The 23592-nt window shown below is 37.8% G+C and overlaps 1 protein-coding gene across 1 annotated transcript; it reads right to left on the minus strand.

Annotated features, from left to right (window-relative positions):
• Positions 1 to 11749: 11749 nt before the first annotated feature.
• On the minus strand, positions 11750 to 13707 carry arl4ca (ADP-ribosylation factor-like 4Ca). Its single transcript, XM_079472228.1, has one exon. The coding sequence runs from the start codon at positions 13250 to 13252 to the stop codon at positions 12674 to 12676; it is 579 nt and encodes a 192-aa protein (XP_079328354.1). The 5' UTR covers positions 13253 to 13707; the 3' UTR covers positions 11750 to 12673.
• Between the last annotated feature and the right edge of the window lie 9885 nt (positions 13708 to 23592).

Genomic DNA, 23592 nt, shown 5'->3' on the forward strand with positions numbered 1-23592 from the left:
AAATTATATGCTTAACTTAACACTCGGATCAACAGGCCATTCTGATGCCTGTCATTAAGCCCTGTAAATTCTTCACGAAAAACAAGAGCAGGCCAAGGCAGGTCATGTTTTCCTGTAGACGTTTCTTAACGCCTCCAGCAGCAGATGTGACCAGGCAGAGATAGCCTGCGGAGATGTTTTTGTGCATTGCACGTCTAAACACGCTCATGTTCTTGCCTAGCGTTTAGTATTGACAGGTGTAACATCAGTGTTGCCTGTGATTTATGCACTGATGCTTCTGCTAATTATTTTGTAAATAACAAGCTATTTCCCTTTTTTCAGTGCCACCTTAGAAAGAAACTCTGTAATCGAAACGTTTCAGTCTGTGATTTTCTCTTTTGATGACAAAAGAGAACGAACATGACAAAAGTATTTTCACCCCACTTCTAAAAACTGGTCAAATGGTGAGAACATGGATTAAGTTAAGTTAGTTAAGAGTACTGTTGTAATTGTTATAGCACAGAAAACACATTCCGTATTAGTTAGCAAGAACTAATACACTAATCTTTAAAAGAAAAACAAATCAGAAACACAGAAGTGAACAGGCTGCAATGCATCATGGTAACTTTCAAACTCTTACAATATTGTTTGTTCAAACGGTTTTGAAAGTTGGGCAGACTTTTTCTCCCCATATTTTGGCCCAAAACTTCTTAGTCCAGTCAAAAAAATTATCTTTGTTAGAAACACATTTAGGCTAATTCAATTCAATTCAATTTTTATTTATATTGCGCTTTTCACAATTTGCATTGTTCCAAAGCAGCTTTACAGGGGAAAAACAAAAAACCCAAGAAAGGGTAAAACACACTCCATGGTGTGTTATATAATAAATCCAATTATTCTAGTAAATAATATCTAATGTCAGCATCTCCTGGTGGTTTATTTAGCATATTTGCTTTAAGTGAATGCTTGGCTGAAAAGATGTGTCTTTAATCTAGATTTAAATTGGGCGAGTGTGTCTGATCCTCGAATAATATCAGGAAGGCGATTCCAGAGTTTAGGTGCTACGTATGAGAAAGCTCGACCACCTTTGGTGGATTTAGATATTCTAGGTATTATCAAAAGTTTAGTTTTTTTGTTTAGTAATTTTGTTTAGTATATGCAAAACAATCATTTGACTAACAAAAAGTTCAATTTTCAAGTATCGTATTTATCTTTGTAAGGAGAACATTTTGCATGTTGTAATTTTACAGTGTAGCTCTCTGTGTAGACTAGCCTGAAGGCTTCATTAGGGAGAAATGCCAGATTAGCATGCTAGCTCTGGTTTAGCTATCTGTAATTCACCTCACGCCATCTTGGACTCGACAACCACATTCATTTAAAAGCAGCAGCAAAATACAGATGACTCAGGCCTTAACACAGGAATTCTTGTGACCTTTTCTTTGAAACAAACTATTGCTTTAACTCACAATGACAAGGGATGTGTTTGGAATCCTAACTAGCATCCTGTTCACTGCATAGTATACACTGCATACCGGACAATGCTGCCTATAAAAGCAGTATGTGAAGCACGTTCATTAATAAAAATACTAACAAAGCCTGTAGTTACTTTGCTAAAACTAAAGAAATATTTCTGTTAGTTGAAATCAATTAAAATTTCAGTCAAATTTTTTATCTGAAAAATAGAAATGTTAACTTTAAATAAATAAAAATGCAAAGTACAAATGCATTTAACGGTACGTTTACTTATTTGAATACAATATAAAAATTAAAACAAATCAATACGTAAATGCTAAATTGAAACAATCATAAAACTACAACAAAATAGAAAATTAAAATAAAAACTCTTGAAACTTATTTAGCGAGATAATCTATTCAGTTGGATCAATAAAGAATTGATATAACCTTTATTAAAGGTTTAGGGACATTAAATTAGTCAAGTCAGCTTTATTTATATAGCGCTTAAATTTATAATTTGCATTGTAAAACATTGACTATAAGCAAAATATATAAGGTTATGCAAGTCAAAACACAGGTGAAATATCAGACAGACTATAATTTCCTATATGCAGCGTTATTAAATAAAACTACAAAATGAAGATAAAAAGATTGTTAAGGTTCGTATTGCTTTGGTGAGAAACTACAAATGAGTAAAGGGTTTTGGATTCAATGACAGTTCAGATTTCATCACACGAAAATTCTGTCGAGACGTCTGGTCCATTCTGCAACTCACTGAAACCAACCCACGATGAAAAAATGAGCCCATCTGTCTGATTAACCCAAACCACTAGCGGAACGAGCGGTCGACCTTCCGTTTTGTCTTTCTGATCTCAGCTGGGCTGCATGTCTTTTCAATATTTGCTCTCCCACAGCCGAAATCTCTGGCAACCGGAACTCACACTGTAATTGGTCCTGCTGGGGTTCAAAGTGAACTCCACTCGAGTCTCGCATGCCCGTCTCCTTTGATTAGCTAATTGGCGGTCAGAACTCTATCTGGTTGGCTGGGCTGTGCTGATTGGAAATGTGTGATCTCGCTGGCTGTATATCGCCTTAACAATTGTTCGGTATTGCACGTCCGTGAATCCTGTAGATTGAGAAGACAAGTTGTCACAATCAAGCTCCAACCAAACAAAATATTAGTCTAGTTTACAAGGAACATGTTCCGAACTTTGGCTAATGTTTTCTAAATGTTCTCTTAAAGTTAACAAAACCTTTTTTGCAGTAACGTTAAAAAACATTTCAACACCATTTTATGTACTAAAACGACTGTAACGCAGTTCAATAAAAGGAAGGAAGGAGGCGGGAACAGGCGAACAGAAAACAACTTTTAATTTATAAATAAAAACGTAAATAGACAGCCGGCAGCACCCTCACGGGCGACTGCCGGCGACACACACAAACCAGGCCTGGTCCTCTCTCACTGATGGTCCGGTCACTCATCCTCTTATGCTCCCAATCTCCTCCGTGATACGGCTCTCGTCCCGCCTACCTGCATAGACGTCAAAGCATTTCTGTTATTGTTATTTGAAAAGTTTAACATATTCAGAAATTATTTTTCCATTGCATATTAGGAAAGTTGGCAACATGTTCTTAGAACAGTTGTAATGAAGTTCTCTGTAATTTAATGAACGAATAAAGAAAACAACAAGTTTACAAAGCAATACAATTGACATGGAAAGCATTGCCCAGATTTGGTCTTGGAAGAATCTGTTTGTTGAATATTGAAATCTCGAACTTAAAATCGAAAAACCGGAGAAACAATGCAAGACATCATTAAGATTTTGTCTAAAAATGTTTAAAACTGTGACTGGGGTCTGTTTTCATGGGAAAATAGACAATAAAGTATCCATTTGATCACATTGTCATCCAAGAAAAATACGATTTTAAAGAGACTTTTCTTCTTTATGGACAGATTTACACTACACGCAGCTATATTTAAAGTATACTGAGTGACGTGTCTGTCTCGAGCACTTTTGTCAAGTCTTGTTTCTTGCCAGCGTGACTCACATTTATCCAGAGTTCATTTCAGGTAATGTTTCTCTCAGCATCAGCATGTGAATACCCTCCGTCTCCCTGTCATTGGCTGTTTGCCCGGTCTCACATCAGAAACAATTGACAAGAATGGAAAGAGAGCGATAGCTAAAAAATAAGACGGATAAACAAGAAAAAAAACTTGGTAATTGATACATCTAAGCATCACGATCCGTTGCTTGATTCTGTCGGGTGTGATTTGTCATGATGGGAGTTACGGTGTTATCTGTGAACCTGCCAAAAGAATAGAAACAGTGTTTTTTTTATTCTGGGCAAGGGTGTATCAAATAAAACAATACATTTTTCAGGTACACCTCTGAAGACATAAGTATGTTTATTTTATTGCATTTAAAATACACATTGGACCTTTAAAGATAAATTCACTTTACATAATTGTTTATAGTTTGCTGATTTAGCTCGTTCACGTTTTACAAGTAAGAGGGCCAAAATATCATAGTTTACATTTTGGTCGGACAGCCTCTTCAATCTGAACTCAGCCATGAAGTTTAAATTCAACTCAATTTATATATCTGACGTTTCCAGTGCCCCCTTCATAAAGGTTTCGACGCTATACAGCTAAAATCTGTTTCTTCAAGCAAAGAACTTTGATTCATGGCTTCTGGGAAGCCTTGAGTCAGTCAACAGGAATAATATTGACTTAACACCTGGCTGGAGCCGTGATATTTGTTTGACAGGAAGCACAAAAAAAGAAACGACCTGGTTCACGTCATCATTTAGTTGCAAACTCATTGAACTCATTTTACTGTGCCTGCATGCATGCTATGGCGTAAATGTACGTCAATGTGTGTGAAACTGTTTTTATTGCATGTGCTTTGAAATAAATGCATGTGCATTAGTGTAATCTCTGAATGTGGTCACCATATGGGTCCAGGCACTTCTTCACTACAACCAGCAGAACCAAAGCCACATGAGAAACAACAGCTGCACGTTTCCGTCAGCATCCTGGATTTCACCATTAAAGATGCTCAAAGGGACCTTGAGCATTAAATGGAAAACATGCGACGACAAATTGAGACACGAGTTACTTCTGTTAACAGATTGTTTGATGTTATGCAATGTCCGGGTTTAATTATGTATTGGAAAAAGCATACGTTACTATAAATTACACAAGACAGATGCAAGGTTGTTTTTGCTGTTTTTAAGTAATTTTGTTTATTTATATTTTTTTATTAAATTTTTTTATTTGAATTCTTAAAGGCACAGTGACTTAAAAACCATTTAGATGACACAGTTTGAACTAAGTACAGCAAATGTTATAGGCCTTAAGCTGTTTATTTTGGGAACACGAACTTTAAAAAGTGTTCTTAAAACGCGATTATTTTTGTGAAAATGACAAAAACGTGAATTAGTTAAACCGATGATGTCATGCGTATCATGCGTCTCTTAACAATGTGACATCACCAACTACTGGCCTGGAATGTATAAACCAGCATTATTTGGCATGTTTACATATTCGTGTGAACGTTTTGACAACATAGTTTATTTTGCTGCTTTTATTAAATTGGCTTTACAAATCATTTCAACTCAATTTTTTGATGTAACCTGATGTATTTGAAATAAGTCAAAGTTGACGTAACTTATCAAAATAAGTTGAAATAGGTTAAATGGACGTAAAAAAAATCTCATGTTAAACGTGTTAAGTTTATATACAGTAGTTATGCATCCTTTATATAGTTCAAGAGTTTTCAGTTTTATCAGTTAAAAAAAAAGATTGACACATCTGTATTACTGCTTTCCGAACACAGTTGATCTCCTGGAGGCATGCCGGGGGCGGAGCTAAGAAATCAGGAGCACGATAATACATCATCGTATTAATCCTGTATAATTTATAACTCGTTTTTTGAAAATTTTACCATGTTTAACATGACAATCCAACACTTTTAACTGTGTAAACAAGGCAGAATGCATGAAACAACATTAGACACCCCCTTTAAAAATTTGCAAAGCCAATTCGTTTGTTCTTGAAACCTGGGGCAGCAAATACAAAATCCCGAACTATAAAAATTGCCTACTAGTCCTGTAGCGTGTGTCGGATGGTTTGTTGGTATGCTATTTTAACCATCATAAATCTGGCATCTTAGTACGGCATCCACCGCATCACAGCAGGACAGCGAACGATTCATTTGCTCTCCTAATTAAAGTGCTAATGATATACAGCGGAAAGCTGAGGCGTTCAGACGAGCCTCGCTGACACATATGAAACCTTTTTATGCAGAAAAACAAGGAAAATGTGGATACGCTCGCACCTGGAAAACAGGGATTAACCCATCCGTGAACTCTCGGGTCTGTATGAACACGCTTTGATAAGCGCAAAGGAGCCGTATAAAGAGACAATAGTCATATTTCAGGTCAACATCTCTCGCGTGGTTACGAGTAGTGTGAAATAAAAGTTTTGGAGGAGAAATGTGATAGAATAACAGCATGCATTATTTAAAGAAACAGTACACCCAAAAATGATTTGAATTTTGTATTCTGCATGTTCTGCGGAAAATATAACAGATTAAAACTACATAAAGGGGGAAAAACTAACGAGTTTGCTCTTTTATCAACAACAAAAAAACAATGCACGAAGAAGAATAAGATGCGCACACTGTTTGTAGCACACTCAACCTAACCAGCACAGAAGAAATTTGACCTCTGACCTCTCAGGGTACATTTAGTTAAAGTGTGAAACGCAGCGTCCATTACAATGGCCATACGACACAGACGTGATGCAGACCTCCCCTTCACAAAGAGACTACACCGTCTTCTCAAATACTATCACAGTCTACAATGGCTAGCATTTACTGAGATAACGCTGACATGTCTCGTCCACATATTTTACACATTCTTTCGCATAGTGCTGCGGTGAAAAAAACATGGGGTGACCTTGCAGGATGCCATTGATCTGCACTGTCACAAGATTGTTATAACAAAGCGCTCTTAGTTTAACAACTAGGTCTGTCGCAATAGTTTGTCTGGCTGAGGGCTTATAAAACCAGCATCTCCTCGCTAACAACAACACAAGGTCTCATTTTTATTAGTCGTACGTGAACGACCGCTCCGGGTTATGTTAAGAATTCACGCACAGAATCCTTCTCTGTGAGGATTTGATTTCCGTCTTTACACTAATGTTAGGAGTTATGTTATTGTAGCTTTTGCAAACTGATGGTTCCCTAAGCCTCCTAGAGCAGTGGGGTCTGTCGGGCGTCGCTTATGGTGGGTGTTACGTGTCAAACGTTAGTGTTAAATCTCTTGATACTCTAGATAGTCGACTTGAGTCTAGATCTTCTTAAACTGGAATTAGGAGGCTACACCACTTTATATTCAATTCTTTATATTAAAACCTCTCCAAAATGTATTTCTATCTGTCTGTCTTACAAAAAAATAAACACAGTCATTTATTTCAAGTTAAAAAATATTTGTAAGAATACTTCAGGTGTAAATCAATTAAACACTATTTCAATTTGTAAAAAACAAAGTATGAGTATACTAATGTGTACTAGTGTACTTGTAAATGTACCATTTAAATAATACCTGCAAGTCCTCTTTTTAGTTTATAAATGCACACTTTCAAGTATACTTTTGTTGAAACTTATAACTTTGTATTAGCACCTATCGTACTATTGCTCTTTTATGACATATCGCTTATTGTTTCCTCGCTTTGGATAAAAGCGTCTGCTAAATGACTAAATGTAAATGTATATTTTAATACTTTAACAGTAGTAAACTGAGTATACTAAGTTATAAAAACATTTTGTTTCTGACTATGTGCAATCCCCTGGGATCGAACCCATGACATTGGCGTTGCCAGCACCATGTTCTAACCACTGAGCCAATAAATATAAATCTAGTTAAAAAAAAGTGCACTTAAGTAATTGCAAATATAATGAACTAAATACACAACTAGTTTACATATTTTTCATGTGTACTGTATCCTGTTGAGATGGTGGTAGTACAGTCTCTTGCTTATAAAAGTAAACGTTGAAGTATTCTATGTTAACTACAATTTTGGTAGTAAAAGTATTTATGCCGGTCAAATGAAAAGAGAAAACAAAACTACAAGCATACTACACTAGCTGAGATCGGTCAGCCAATAAACTTTTCTGTCCAGATAAATGAAGTATCCTTAAGTCTAATTTTAAGTATATTTCCAAGGTGTGCATAACACTGAAATCATACTTTCTTATTTTTATCCTAAAATATTAGTATTAGCACACTAGATTTGATTTGTCTACACCATATAATTGTTTTTATTCACTCAGACAGTCTGTATGACTAAAAAACGAAACTTCTGACATGGGCGCATCAATAGCAACAGACAGACAGCAGCGAGTGTCACATGACCCCCCCCCTGCCAATCAAAGCCCTTTGATTTGACTTATTCAGCACAACAGCCCGAGGCGCAGCACAGCGCGCCATAAACAAAACACCCCGGATCAACATCTCTCCCAGCAGCCCGACACAAACAACAAAACGTTAAAGCACCATTGTATTTCTTCCCGGCTGCACCGATGTTAGCATATAACACACATTACCAAAGACTTCATCCAGACTGTGATTTATTGGCCTGGTGCAGATGCACCCACACGGATGATGATGAACAGAAGAGCATCAATCACTTCTCAACAATACGCAGCAAACACGACAACAAAACGGTGTCCTGCGTTTACAAAAGCGCAGGAGGAAAGGATGCTTTGAATGAACGTAGAGAAACAAGAGAAGATGAGAAGGTGAGAGGGGGTGGTGGGAGCAAAAGTAGGACACGGATACATTTCCGCTTAAGTGGAAGATGCCTGTTCGAGCACGAGGAGGAGGAGGAGGAAGAAAGAGAAAAATAAAGGCTTTACACGGAAAGGCGGGTGATGACAAGTACAGAGAATGGTTGAGGATAATGCAGCGGACAAACTTATTTTCATTACATAAAAAACACCAGGTGTTTTCTGAAAGCCTCGTGGATCCTCTTCCCGGAAAACCAGCATGGAGTCGTAAACGGAAAGAGGTTTAGAAGACGAAACCTTCAATGTGACCTACATAGTGTAGATGCTACTGTACTCTGTACATGTTTTATGTGCCTCATGATTCTCTACTCTCAGACACAACAGGGAATATTGGGAATTGTAAACAGCACTGTCTACAAGTGTATATTATAAGTATAATAACGTACAATTGACATGTAGGTACACAATTGCAGACACCGAACAAGTTATTATTCGGGCACCAAAACATTGAATACAGGGGGAGAAACCGAAGACTTGTTTGCATTTTGAGAGTTTAAAGGGTTATTCCCATTTTAAAAACTCTTTAATAGTAGTTATAATAACCATACAGTTTTCATGGGATTCTTAGGAAACGTTAATAATATTACACATATTTAATTCACACGATTCCAATTTTAGTTATTTATTGAATTGGTTTATAATTATGTGTGTTTGTATTATTGTTAATTTAATAAGGATTTTATTAATTGGTTTTCATGATGTCTTTGTTGATAAGCTGATAATATACTTATATTTAAATGTCCCATTAGAAAGACCTTTAATATAATAACACCCTACATCTTTAGGAAATGTTTGCCCGCAAAAATCTAGTAAATAAAACAAACAGGAATGTAAACATTTATACGACAAATCCATTTTGATAGATTTTTTTTAATCTGTTTATTATTTTTCCTATGATTTTAGTAAAAAATAGTTTTATTATAAATAATTTTTGATGATTATTAATTTATTATTAATTTATTGTTAGCAGTAAGTTGCTATTTTGGTGAGAACTACGGCAGCCAACTATAAAAATATTTGATATTGTATTATATCATTGTTTTCCTATGTATTTCTCTTAGTTGCTAGTAACAAGTGCAGATCCGGTGCAACTTACTGCTAACAATAAATTAATAATAAATTACCTGCTGATCCAAAACTCTACGCAAGTCCTAGTCCAGGCTCTTGTCCTGTCCAAACTGGATTATTGCAATGCGCTTCTGGCTGGACTTCCTGCTTGCACAATCAAACCTCTCCAGATGATCCAGAATGCGGCGGCAAGAGTGGTCTTCAATGAACCGAAGAGAGCGCATGTAACTCCGCTCTTCATCAGGTTACACTGGCTCCCTGTTGCCGCCCGCATAAAGTTCAAGGCTTTGCTCCTGGCCTACAAGACCAACACCGGATCTGCACCATCGTATCTCCACTCGCTAATGCAGATCTATGTTCCTGCCAGATCACTGCGGTCTGCAAAGGAACAACGACTAGTGGTACCATCCCAAAAAGGAAAAAAGTCACTCTCCCGTACCTTCACTGGATCTGTCCACATTGGTGGAATGATCTACCAGCTGCTACAAGATCAGCAGACTCGGTTGCCATCTTTAAAAAACACCTAAAAACGCATCTCTTCCGTCAACACGTTGCTGATTGAGTTTTTCCTAATTCTCTTCCCTTTCCTTCTTTAAAAAAAAAAAAAAAAAAAAAAAAAAAAAAAGAAATGATTACTAACCTCGCTATTCTTAGCTTTTATACTGTGCTAGGCTTTAATGGACTAGTTTGATGCACTTATGTATTTTTCGTTGCCTATGTTGTTATAATTGCTTCCAATGTTTCCTCATCTGTAAGTCGCTTTGGATAAAAGCGTCTGCTAAATGACTAAATGTAAATGTAAATGTAAACAAGTCCCGAGTCTTGAATGAATATTTGGTACTTTTAAATCAGACTGATTTCCTGAGCACTGCGATAACACACCTGCCTTTCCATACATAACCATATGACTCATCTGTGCCTTCAAGTAAACACACATCAGATCTGAGTCAGTCAATCTGATTACCTTCAGCTCAACCAGTCCGATAACAGACCTGAGATCAGCACCAGTGTGGCACATTTATATAGACCTATAAACACGACACATGAGCTTATTGTAAGTGACAAGCTTTAACACGCACCGATGGCCCATTTCTGGCTACTTATAGAATTTCCAATGGGCGGCACATTAATTATTAAAGTTTATTTATAGAACCCCATTACCTGCTGATCCAAAAAAAGCTGTCGTATCCTCCCCGCGGGGTTTAAGAATAGAGGATGTTGAGATGAATTATCCGTTTCATCTTTCCGCTGTGGGTTCCTGTATTATTCACAAGCCGTCTCTTGTCCCGAGGCCTCCTGAGGACCACAGCAGATTGTGAGATATTGATTTCATATAGATGGATTCAGTGGGATGATGGGTAATTCAATTACGGCATATTCTTTATGTGCTATAAGACGAATCAATATATAGACAGAAAGAGAGTGTTATTAATTTTTAGCTCAAACAAATAAAAGTCTGTTTTTTGATTTGCCAAATCCTTAGAAATGTACTTTTGTGTTCATAGTACATTTATACAACTTTAATGAACATCTACATTCAACTTTTCCAATGTTTTTAAAAAGTCATGAGGGTCTGCAAGGGTCCTATGACGTAATTTCCTGTTATATGGTTTTCGTGACACGCGATTACAAAATGCATAAAACCGAGGCCTGGAAATCACATTGCCACACTGTTTTTGCTAAAAAACGCTTATTCGTAAAAATAACAATGAAAGATTATGGCCATGCAAAGACACAAATGCAAAACATTCTCTTTAAAAAGTATTTTTCAAAAAATAAAAGCACGCTTTTTCGAATCACGCACCCGTTGTTGTCTTCCGTGTGTGTACACATGATGGCATGTGTAACATATCGGGCCCCTAGGCTATAGTCACCCATCAGAATCATTTCTCGGGCCCGTTGTGGCTTTTCCAATTACACAATGGGCGAGTTCTCCTATTAATATCCATTTCCAATCTAGCTGAGCGCTAAAAGATCCTTATCCCGGTCCCCGGAGTGTGCCATGCCAAAAGCAGGCACGTGTGGTACCCGGCCATTCTGGAGCTAAATCAAAGGGATTTATGTGGCTAGGCACCGAGTAAAATCATGCAGATCTGACAGCCTGGGGAATTATGGGTGATGACTGTCGTATCGCAACTTTAATTACAGCAAACAAGGTCATTGCATGCACTAAAGTGGAATAAAAGTATCCAGGGAAAACACCACATTGTGTTCGATTTAGAGCAATTTTATGAACTAAAGTGTTTAAGTTAAACCTGATCAAACTGGTCTTTTAAGGGCTGCCATTGGTTGGACAAACAGATAGCCTCAACCTTGCTGGCTAAGTTTTTAAGGAAACCCAGCTTTAAACACTAAAAATTTGATTCAGAAAGTTGTATGCAAATATTATGGGATTATATTCCAGTATAATTTATTTTGAATATTTTTGGCATCATGTGCATAAACAGTCTTTATTTCACTACATGGTTTCATAATACAGAACCTAGCATTTCAGCAAAACCAAACGCATTCGATCACGTTCAAGGCCCGTGTCAGCCGATTCAACTTTTAAAAAGAAAGACAGGAAGAAAATGAAAAGAAAACTAATGCAGACTCCGCCCAGGAACTGCATGGTTCAATGCTCTGTTATGTTTTCAGAAAGAACAAAAGCAAAAATAAGTACAACCAAAACAAACATTGGTTCAAAACCACGTTCAGGTGCATGTGTGCGTAATCGTCGCCATTCGGTACTTTTAAAAGGAACGATATCTTAACAAAAGTATTCTTCGTGTCTCTTCAAATATCACAGGCTAGCAGTTAAATCCAAAGCAATATTAATGTTAATATCAAGCAGCAATATGGGTCCGGCCCATCTGATCTTTATTTCGATGCATTTTACATTTTTAACTAGCGCTATTTAAATTTCTCTATGCATTTCGTTTTTTCTTTTGGTTCAAACATAAGAATATTATTTAGCACTTCGATTACTTTTTTGAGTACTGGGTGACACTTTATAATAACTCGCACTAATACATCGTAAATGGATACAAGTAAAGTGTGTAACTGCAGCGCCACTAGTGGCTCCAAACGGAACTACAAACATTTGTTTTTCGGCCTTACTTAAAGAAATCTCAATACTAAATAATCATTGAAACGTAAATCTTCACGAAAATGAAATGAACAACAAACGATTTGTTTTGTAATACATGGCGTTTGTTATTAACGTAATCTACGTGACTAATGGAAGTTAGCATAAAGTTTCACCCAAATCACACCAAGGCCACACCCGTCGTATCTTTCATGGCAACACTGAAATCGAGTTAACAGTCCAACACTATCTATCGTTTCTTCTTCTGTTTCAGAGATTTCCGTCTTTTCACGATCATCTCGTACAGTTTGTCCATGCCCTCATTCAGACCCTCTCCAATGATGGCACAAGCCGGCTGGACGTGATACGTGGTGGACGGGCTCAGTTCATGAAGAGCCAGATGCTTCTCGATCTCATTGACCGTTAAGGATTTGGGAAGGTCCTGCTTGTTGGCGATAACCAGCAGAGGCGTTCCTTGGTTCTCTGCGAATTTCGTCACCTTATGAAGTTCAGTCTTGGCTTCCTCCAGCCTGTCCACATCCACCGAGTCCACCACGTAAATGATGCCATCCGTGCACCGGCTGTAGGATTTCCACAAGGGTCTCAGCTTCTCCTGACCTCCAACGTCCCAGAAATGACAGCTGATTCCTTTGGCCGTCCCGTTGCTGAGCTTGATCTTCTCGGTGTTGAAGCCGATGGTGGGAACGGTGTTGACGAATTCGTTGAACTTTAACCGGTACAGCACGGTGGTTTTACCGGCCGAATCCAAACCGAGCATGACTATGTGCAAGGACTGAAATGCGGCAATGTTGGAGAAGCTGTTCCCCATCTTATGATAAATATACAAGCGATCAATACATCACATAGCAGCCTCGCCTATGAAAAAGCATGTCAAAGCCTTTGAGTGTTTTGGGATGTATTCAGCCGTGAGATGACTTTGAGAAATAACACCAGGTTATGATCCCATAAAATGATCAATGCCCAATCGTGTCATTTGCATATCCTCACACATCAGTCAACACGCTATGAAAGCATCCTCCATCGCACGTTAAACCGAGACAGGTACGCATGGTCGGGTTGAGAAGGGCGTCGGGTTTTCCCGGGACGAGACGTGCCGCAGACCTCCGTTTATCAAATCAGTGCGATGCGTGCACGAATCCGAAGAGGAGATGCGCATAAATCCGAGTCGGGGGTCTGATGTGTCCTCGGTGATGGACGGTGGTCCCAGGTGGAGGTTTCCTCGCGCCGCGTCGGAGCTGCGCGCATTGAAGCTCTGGCGCTTGTGCTGGTGGAGCGTGCGTGTGCATGAGGAATACAAATCCGCGTGAACTCCACCCACACCAGAGACACGGGTTCACAAAGTCACAGGCACGGATCGTGTATCGTACAGACATGCAATGCAAACATGCAAACATGCAAAAATACATTTGGCGTTTATTTACGTCTATGTGTTTTTGTGCGTAATAATTTGAATAACCTCATTATAATCAAAGTAGGCTATTCGTCAACACTTTTATTATGCTTACGCAATTTAATATCTTAATTTACATACAATGTAAGCATTCGACAGATGATTTATGCAAATATACATATGTGGGCTTGTATATCAGAATGCGTCTCGTGAATTTTGGGATGCCGTGTAAACTATACACAAAAATACTATATATACACACACCACACTTTATTGTTTTATTATATTATATAAGCAATGTCTTAGTAATATAAGTAACGTTTATAAGCCACAACATTTTCGACACATTTGAACTGATAATCGATAAATCCGATTGACTGCATGTAGTTTTAGTTTCGTGAGTCTGCTGACATCTAGTGTTCACTACATGAGCAGCAGCAGAAAACAATGGTATGAGTAAAGTTGCCAGGAAAAAGCTTACAACATTGTAATTTAATATAAGAAAAAGCTTAAATATGTTAAAACTTGAATATCCAAAAACGTCTTAGAAACCTCCCAGAGATTTGAAAAATAAAATGTGTGAGCCCCCTGTGAAATACAGGGTCAAGTCTCATTGTCATTTATGAGAAAACAAGCATAAATGTTTGATTTCATTCATTCATCTCGCCATGATTTCAATCTTTGACGTGGTTATATCTTTATATCAGAACGTTCTTTGCGATATGTAGGTTTGTTTTATGTAGAAAACGGTGAATCAAAAAGAATAACCTTAGTCGGGGTTTCACGGGCATGGTCGCATATGAATAATAAATAATAAAAAATAGCTCAATTTTGGGCTTATAATTATAATAATCTCTATAAGTATATAAGTAATAAGTATCTCTCACTGCAGCAGGTGTAATATCAATGTTATGCCACAAGATGTCAGGATTGCAAGAGTTAACACAGAAACTCCCCTGTTGAGGGTTGACCCTGTTAGTAAAGGCAGGTGATGTTTCAACTAAATAAAATGAATTACATTTCACATCTAAAGAAATGACGACCACTTATCACAAGTAGGTTTTAAACGATGACAAGAATTCAATATTCACGTTACACTTTCCCTAAAATACAATTTCCAATGTGTTTATTTATATGGGAAGACTAGGTTTCCTCACGCCTGTCTAAAGAGAAGCTGTTTGTATGCGTTCAAGGATGTTGATACCAAAAGGAAGCGTGGATTTATAGTTCCTGCCATTCTGACAGAGTTCCAACAGGAAGGAAAAGGTTCTGGAAAAAGCACGCGAGTTGAAGGGGATGAAATGGTTTATTGTGGCCGAACAATTCAATCCGGATCAAAGAGACCGAACGACAGATTACACGACCAGGAGCCGCAATATATATATTTTTCCACAACAGCTCTACTTCTTAACCTAAAATGACTACCTAGAAGGTGTGAGGCCGTCCTGTAAAGAATGATACCTTCAGGTAGGCAAATTTGAATCCTTAACAGAAGCAATCCCAAAATGCACTGCAATAAAAATACTTCTCAAAAGTGGATGAATCAAATGCACTATTCAGAAGTATTTATTACCTGTTTTTGTACAGAAGAGGTCAGACAGGAAGTGAGGCAATAAAGGAAGAACGGAGAAGACGGGGACTTTAAATCAGCACAAACGGGGTCGACACTCTTTAGCCCTTCCTGTCCACTTAGACAGAGGCTCCGACAGCCAACTGCGGGGAGAGAGACCTGGAGGACAAACATCACGCGCACACACGCTTTGGCAACTCAAATCCATACATTCTTTCACAATAATAAAGCATTGTTGCATCATTGAGACAGCAAAGGATTCTCAATCCTAAAACGCCTCGAGCTGTGAATATTGAAGAGGTTTAGAGACACCTAGGGGACATAATCCTCAGGGTTCAGTTAACTCCAGCTGCTCTTGATCTTCTAGTCTCACTATGGAGACCAGGACCTCTTGTGGGATTTTTTGAGGCCCTCAACTCGAGACTTCCTCCTCTCTTAAAACCTAACGCAGCCACTTGTGTCGTCTGATCTAAGAACTCGCTGTCGCAATATCTCCCGTTTTATCCGTGCGTGGGGAACAGGTAGACGTGGGGTTCACATTCAAATTCAGAGTGGACGCGTATCCGAGCAACAGGGTTGAATGGGACACGTCGCTAATTGGTTTCTGCTCCCGTGAGACTCGTTCGCCGTGTAAGTGATGGTGTTGTCAGATCAACCGAGAGACAATCGCCGTTCAGGCATCAGATCTGGCTGATCGATCTATAAAAGTTTCATCTGTGCCTTAAACACGATGAGAATGTATCCAACTCCATTAGGTCTCCAGGGCTTTCCTCTCTCTCTCTCCTTCCTCCTTTCCATCACTCTCTCAGTCAGGTGCATCGCGATCCACCTGTTATTCAAAAAGCTCGACCAAGCAGAGCAAACTCATGTTTTTCACAACAGATCCAAGCGCGCACCAGAGACGCCGGCTTCCCCTCACTGCACTGAATCCTAATATCCTACAGATGGATTCTCATTTGTTTTCGACATAAAGAAACTCAGAAAGGTGTTTTGTACGTGACTGAAAACAGAAGTATAATCAATTACAGTGACGGGCATTGTTATATTGTCAATGTGTTGTTAGGAACCTCCGTCCTTTTATGTCCAATAAAATAAGGCCTTGAATATCATATATACTCTACAATAATAAGATGTAGTTCCTGACATCGGGGTGATAGGTCAAAGCCGAAACTATATAGCATATTGTGGTTGTTAGCATAAAGAACATTTCATAATGAACTATAATAAAAGCCTGATGCATCAGGACTCATCTTGGCTAATTTCCCCGGCTTCTTAATTAACTTGATAATTAATTTGTTGCGTGTCTTGGCACTCGTCTCTAATCCCAGTGAACCGGAGTTTGGTTAAGTAACATTATATTTGCTTATGCCAAATTATAATAGAACAGCCAAAAAAACTAGAAGCTGTCAGCAATAAAGTACAACATTAATTATATTAATGGAAAGCAAATTTTGAGTCTACCACACAATATATTTAACGTAATATTATAAAGGTATCTTCATTCTGCGCAGTTGTTGTTTGGTTGCACTGTAACGCATGATTTTATTTTCACATGCAGAGAGAGTTGCGACAACGGAAGTGCAACATTTTTGCACGTCAGGGGATTAGCGGCAGTTTCAGATGGTTCCAGGAAGTTGTGTTTTCTGATTAAATGCTTTATTTCTTTCTTGTTTTTAACCATTAGATGACTTACGTCACAATCGGTCTGTTTTGTTGCAGCTCCATAACTATTGAGAGGCTCAATAACCGCCATTGCTGTGAATTTTTTTTCCATATAAGTCAACGGAGTTGGCGCAACGCTCTCTCTCTCTATGGCTCTGGACCGGTTAAACCTGTGAACGCATCAAGAGAAAAACAGTGAACAATGCCTCAACTTTAGGTTAAAATTCTTGCAAAATGCTTACAAATATTAGATAATAATTTTTTAGTATAATAATAACAATTAAAATGACATTTATATTTTTATTATATAATAAAAAAACTAGGACTGTCAAAAAATGAATCACATCCAGAAGAAAGTTTGTGTTTACATACAGTGTGTCTGTGTACTATGCATATTAAATTAAAAAATATTTAGGAAATATTCAGATGGATTTGCAGGTCACCAGTATTAAAATTCGATATAAATGTTTATTCATATTATACATATATTTTCTCAAATATATACACGATGTGTATGTGTATGCATTCATAAATACAAAATGAATATGCACACACTGTTAACGATTTGCTTGTATTTTTACAGTACGTTACTGGCAGCACGGTTGCCAGTAAGTTACTGTATTTTGATTTACAGTGCTGTACTGTAATAGATTACTACAGTACAAAAAATATTGCTGTATAGAGACAACACAGTACTTTACTGTATTTTTGCTATATTTTTACTGCAATTTACTGTAATACCTATATTGACAAATTACTCTTTAATTCGTATTGGCAATAATTACAAATATTATTATATATTTTAGCTAGTTTGGATATAAATCTGTAGTTATTAATATTATAAAACTGCTATACTTGACATTATGAATCAAAAGGCAATCCAGGCAAATTTTTTATTGAATCATTTCATTGAAACAAAAAGTATTAAAACATTTAAAACAGTATTGAAGAATGATGTATTACATTAACAACATATAATGACTATGTACAGTAGTCAACATTTAAAGTAGATCAAAAAGGCGAGAACAATACCTATTCTTGTAACTTTTTTGACCCACTTCAAATGTTGACTACTATATATATTACAACATTTAAGTGAGCAAAAATATTCATACATTACATATCAAAACAAACAATAGCAACAAAGTGACAGGTGTCATCTAACACTGGCAAAGAAAACACTGGTCTGTAGTTAAAATGTTCCATTCAAACTGAGTGTCGTGTGTGAGAGTGTTGTGTGGTGCTGTGTGAGAGTGTTGTGTGGTGCTGTGTGAGAGTGTTGTGTCTGGGTGTGTGAGAGTGTTGTGTGGTGCTGTGTGAGAGTGTTGTGTGGTGCTGTGTGAGAGTGTTGTGTGGTGCTGTGTGAGAGTGTTGTGTGCGGGTGTGTGAGAGTGTTGTGTGGTGCTGTGTGAGAGTGTTGTGTGCGGGTGTGTGAGAGTGTTGTGTGGTGCTGTGTGAGAGTGTTGTGTGCGGGTGTGTGAGAGTGTTGTGTGGTGCTGTGTGAGAGTGTTGTGTGCGGGTGTGTGAGAGTGTTGTGTGGTGCTGTGTGAGGGTGTTGTGTGTGTGTGTGAGAGTGTTGTGTGTGGCTGTGTGAGAGTGTTGTGTGGTGCTGTGTGAGAGTGTTGTGTGGTGCTGTGTGAGAGTGTTGTGTGGTGCTGTGTGAGAGTGTTGTGTGCGGGTGTGTGAGAGTGTTGTGTGGTGCTGTGTGAGAGTGTTGTGTGCGGGTGTGTGAGAGTGTTGTGTGGTGCTGTGTGAGGGTGTTGTGTGGGTGTGGGTATTTTTGTCGAGAAACTACATGACTTGCAGTTGTAACTGGACATCCTGGGATGACTTGCTTGGTTTAAAAATGACCAAATCCAGCCAAAATATCAATGGTGAGACTGTAACACAAAAAGCCAAAAATAACAAAATCTGTTAGCCATTGAAATAAGTACAAATTGTGAAGTAAATGGTGAAAGAAAATTCATTAACACTTTACTATAAGGTTTTATTCCATAACATTTATTAATGGTTTAGGTAATATGAACTAAAAATGAACAATATCTTTTTCAACATTAATAATATTTGAGAATTCATTATGAATAAAACTAATGTGAACAGAGATAAATTGATTGATTTAAAAATGTATTGCCAAATGTTAAAATGTATTAACATCCTATGTTAACAAATAGAACCTTATTGTAAGTGTTACTAAAAAGTCAGAAGTAAAACCAGAAACAAATTTGAATAAAAGTTGTATTATAAATACATGGTGAATACTTACAGAAACTCATAAGCCCAGGGTGCAAAGTGGACCAAACTGTGACGTTAGAGCTGTAAGAAGAAATATATAATGATATGTTACTTGCTGAAATTTAGAAACCATTCTGTTTATTATATACGCTTAAGATAGTCAATCAAAAATGTAGCAAAATGATCATTTAAATGTTTTCCCCTGTATAACTTTAACATTAAGAGTTCAAATATTTGGGATTGCATTTTCTATACCGTTGGTGTAGCGAAAGTCAATGTGTTTTTGGAAATGCATTTAAAGCTGATCACGCTCCTCTTTCCGTACAGCGTCATTACGTAAAGGCGGAGTCAGCAGCGCTCTTTAACAAAGTACGAGCATTGATTTGAGGTGTTGGAAGCAATATCGCTACAAATATATTGTCATACAAAACTTTTTGGCAAACTGAATGTAAATCACTCTAAAGAACATCATATCTGCTTCTGCGGATATACCGTAAATACAGAAATAAGCGCCGCAAACACATTTATAAATCTGTTAGTAATGAAATCTGTATGGATCGCACTCATCACAGTTAAATATGACGTTTCATTTTGTGTGAAGCAGTTTGGTAGCTATGTGGGCTACTTTACAGTGACTTTGTTATTTCGTATGAGATTTATTTAGGAGGAATCTTAGTTAAATTGGTCAAAGATTATTTTATTTGAACACAAACGCGAGTTTCTCTATTACCAAATACAAGTCGGTTTACCTAGCTTGCCATATAAACGAACTTCAACTATTCGACAGAAAATAAACTCACCAAAACCCTCATAAATGGTTGAAATAATCCTATATTCATTAAGTGAGATGTGTAAAACGGGTTTAAGCAGTGGGCTGACTTAGTTTAATTTCTGAGGCAGAAGCAACGTTTGTTGGCGACCATATCTCTCTCATTCCACGTTTAAAACAACACTGTGACAAACTGTTGTGCAAAATACAATAACAAAATAATTTTTTTGTATGAAACACATAAAATAAACGAAACTAAAAACTTACCAAACTGCCAGAAATCGATTATCCTCCTCCAGCTGCAGCCAGGATGGGCTCTGTGTGATTTGACGTGATGACGTTGTGGCGCACTTTCGTTACACGTTACAGCAAAGCTACAGCGAGGTTACAGCGAGACCAAAATTTACTGTAAAAGTTTCCCGCTCAATGAAAATTACCCAGAATGCATTATGAGCTGCAGTATTTTACTGTAATATACAGATGCAGTATTGTACTGTGGATTTTTACAGTAATGTGCTGCTAATCTACAGCGACATCTAACAGTGCAGCACACAGACATATGCTATGTAAAACATGTTCATTCTGGATGTGATTTATCGCGATTGACAGCCTGAATAAAAATATATATACAAACATATATATATAAGTAAAACAAATTATTTTGAAAATGTACCAATGAAATCAAAGTTGAAAAAAATTATTTTCTGGCTCATTTAATCAGAATCGTCTAGCAATGTCAAGCCAAAAGATATATACCTCTTCGGATGACGTAAAGAACGCTAGTTCAACGAACAAAATACAACCAACAAAACATTTATAACCGATTTAAAATGTTCGATATCACATATCTTTCACATTGAATTAAGGATGCAAGTAAGATTAAAACATAGGCTACTGATAATCCATCAATAAAAACTGAAACCGGAAGTGCTTCTGAACCAGTGTTTACGTCTTGCAGAGTGGTCTATAGATATAGGTACTTTAACATGACCTCATTTTGAAGTGCACGTAAGAAAATTGTCCATATTTGTATATTAGTCTTTTCAACTGCCCACACAATCCTCTGGTGTGAAGAGCCACACACACCAAGTAGAAAATGACAACTCCTGAAGGACAGACACACCACATCGTATCTCCAGCAGTGGTGACAAATCAAGGCATGTCGCATTCGCCCTCGTCCCCCACGTGAAATACATATTTAATCAACTCATCTGTAAGTGGGTTGTCCCGGTGACAAACTGCAGATACAAGAGAGCTCATTTATATCAGGCATAAATCCAGGGAATTGAAAGCAATGTTGGTACACCAGCCCTGTGACCCAACCCTGCCGTGAAAATGACAGAAACAGCAATTTTAAAGCTCAGCGATACACAAATAGTTTGAAAGAAGAGAGAGAATAATTCGATTTTGTCTTCTGCGACGCTTCCTGAAGCATCTTTTACATAACAGGGCTTGAGAAGAGTCTCTCTTTCTGTTCCCAGACGCCAAATGTTTTTCTCCCACGGTTGGAATGACGTTGTTTCCAGGTGCGTTTCTTTTCATACCATTGTCCTGAAGCGTCCGCATTCGTTTTCATTATGGAAATGAGCTCCAGCGCGGCCGGCGCGACCCAAGACACCTCGTGAAATTGGAAATGAGCGTTTTTCGGTCGCAGATGAGGAGGACAGGCTCGTGATATGAAAGGAACGCAAAAGCGAGAAGGGACGTGTTGAGTTATATTCCAATAAAACTTGCATGTGATTGAGAAGAAGGTCAACACTGTTGATTGAATTGTGGAGGCCTGTAGTTTAACGGCAAGAACTAGAAAACTTGAACCTTTAACACTGGACGTATTAATGAATGTCCTTTATTCTGCATGATTCATTCATATATATATATATATATATATATATATATATATATATATGTATTTCTAATATAACTGTCCATCTCTGAAAGGAAATCTATTTTAAGATATAACCAAGGCCACAGAGGTAGAAAATGAACATGAGAGTTTAATTAAAGTCCAAATATTATGCCAAAATACTATTACAATAACACATACAGTAGAAAAACGTGGTATTAACTTTTAACCATCCAATCGTGTTTATTCTTTAACACCCTCGTTGAAAAAACAATAGAAACCATTAAAGAAGTTGTTCTGGTTTTCATGGTTTTAAAGGGATTTGTATTGGTTTTAATGGAAACTGTAATCGTGTCTACTGGTATGTGATGGGTTCTATCGGTGAGATGTTAAATCTTACTGGACTAATGCCCAAAACACACTTTTGTAATGGTTTTTAAAAACCAGAGAATTAAATAGAAACTCAATGGAAACCATTACAGATATTCTATTAAAACACCATTATGAACGATTAGCTTTTTCCACTCACATCGTAGTGTGTTTCGTGCATTATTCCATTAGGATTTAACATCCTACACCTCAGTTCTTCCCACAAAATGAATTGAAAACAAGTATGCACCTGTTTGTAGCATTAAACCTTCTGAGTCTAGACTCCACCACACACACACAGAGAGAGAGAGAGAGAGAGAGAGAGACAGAGAAAGAGAGAGAAATAGATTTATTCTCCCGACTCTTATCCATCCTCAGCACTCCGCAGGATCGAATGATGTTAATTATTTGCTTTATTTGAAGTGCGAGGGCAAGCCGAGCGACACTGACTCTTCTCCATTGCTTAACACCTTATTCATCTTCTGTATTCCCCTCTTACCCAAGTCTCAGCAACGTGTATATGAAGAGACGCAGCTCGCATTAGAAGTTTCTCAGGGGGGCATTTCTAGGAGCTAAATGCAGGTTGGGATACTAAGCGAGGATGTTTACTCGCGCTTTATAGTCGTCCTGAGACATGCGGGGTGATAATGACTCGCAGGATGTCGGATATTCGATTCTGAGAATGGAAATTCAGCCCTCTCTACCTCAGTGCCTTTCTTTTAGGTTGTGTGTGTCTTTGTCCTCAACTTGGCAATAGGAAACCTTATTGCTCACACACTGCTGACAAGTGGTAGGCGTGTGTATGTGTGGCAAGGTTGTCATGGCGACGCCACATCACTGAAAGTGTTAAAGCTACACACACACACACACACACACACACACACACTGATGAAGACGTTGAAATTTCAGCTAATTGACATAAAATTTGCTTTGGATAAACGAAAACATTTAAATGTAGATGTAGACCTTTTCATAAGACCATTTCTTGAAGATTTCACGATAAAACGTTGGTCCATCAGCACTTCCGGTTGAATTTGGTTGAAATCTTACATATATAATATCAAGTTACTTAAAGTTATTTGTAGTGAGGAATGCGGGACGAAACATCGCGTTCTTTGCACTCAGGGCCGGTTTATCCAATGGGCGTTATGGGAACCGGCCCAGGGGCTCATGCGCGCTTGGGGCCCAAGAAAGGTGGAGACATTTTCACATAACAATGTTTTCGCTATATTCATTCTGCAGTGTGCTCTATTTGCGTTGACTTTGAATGTAATTTACTTTCATTCGTGTTTGGTGTGAGCGCAGCATAAAAT

This window comes from Barbatula barbatula (assembly GCF_947034865.1).
Source record: "Barbatula barbatula genome assembly, chromosome: 13".
Lineage (NCBI taxonomy): Eukaryota > Metazoa > Chordata > Actinopteri > Cypriniformes > Nemacheilidae > Barbatula > Barbatula barbatula.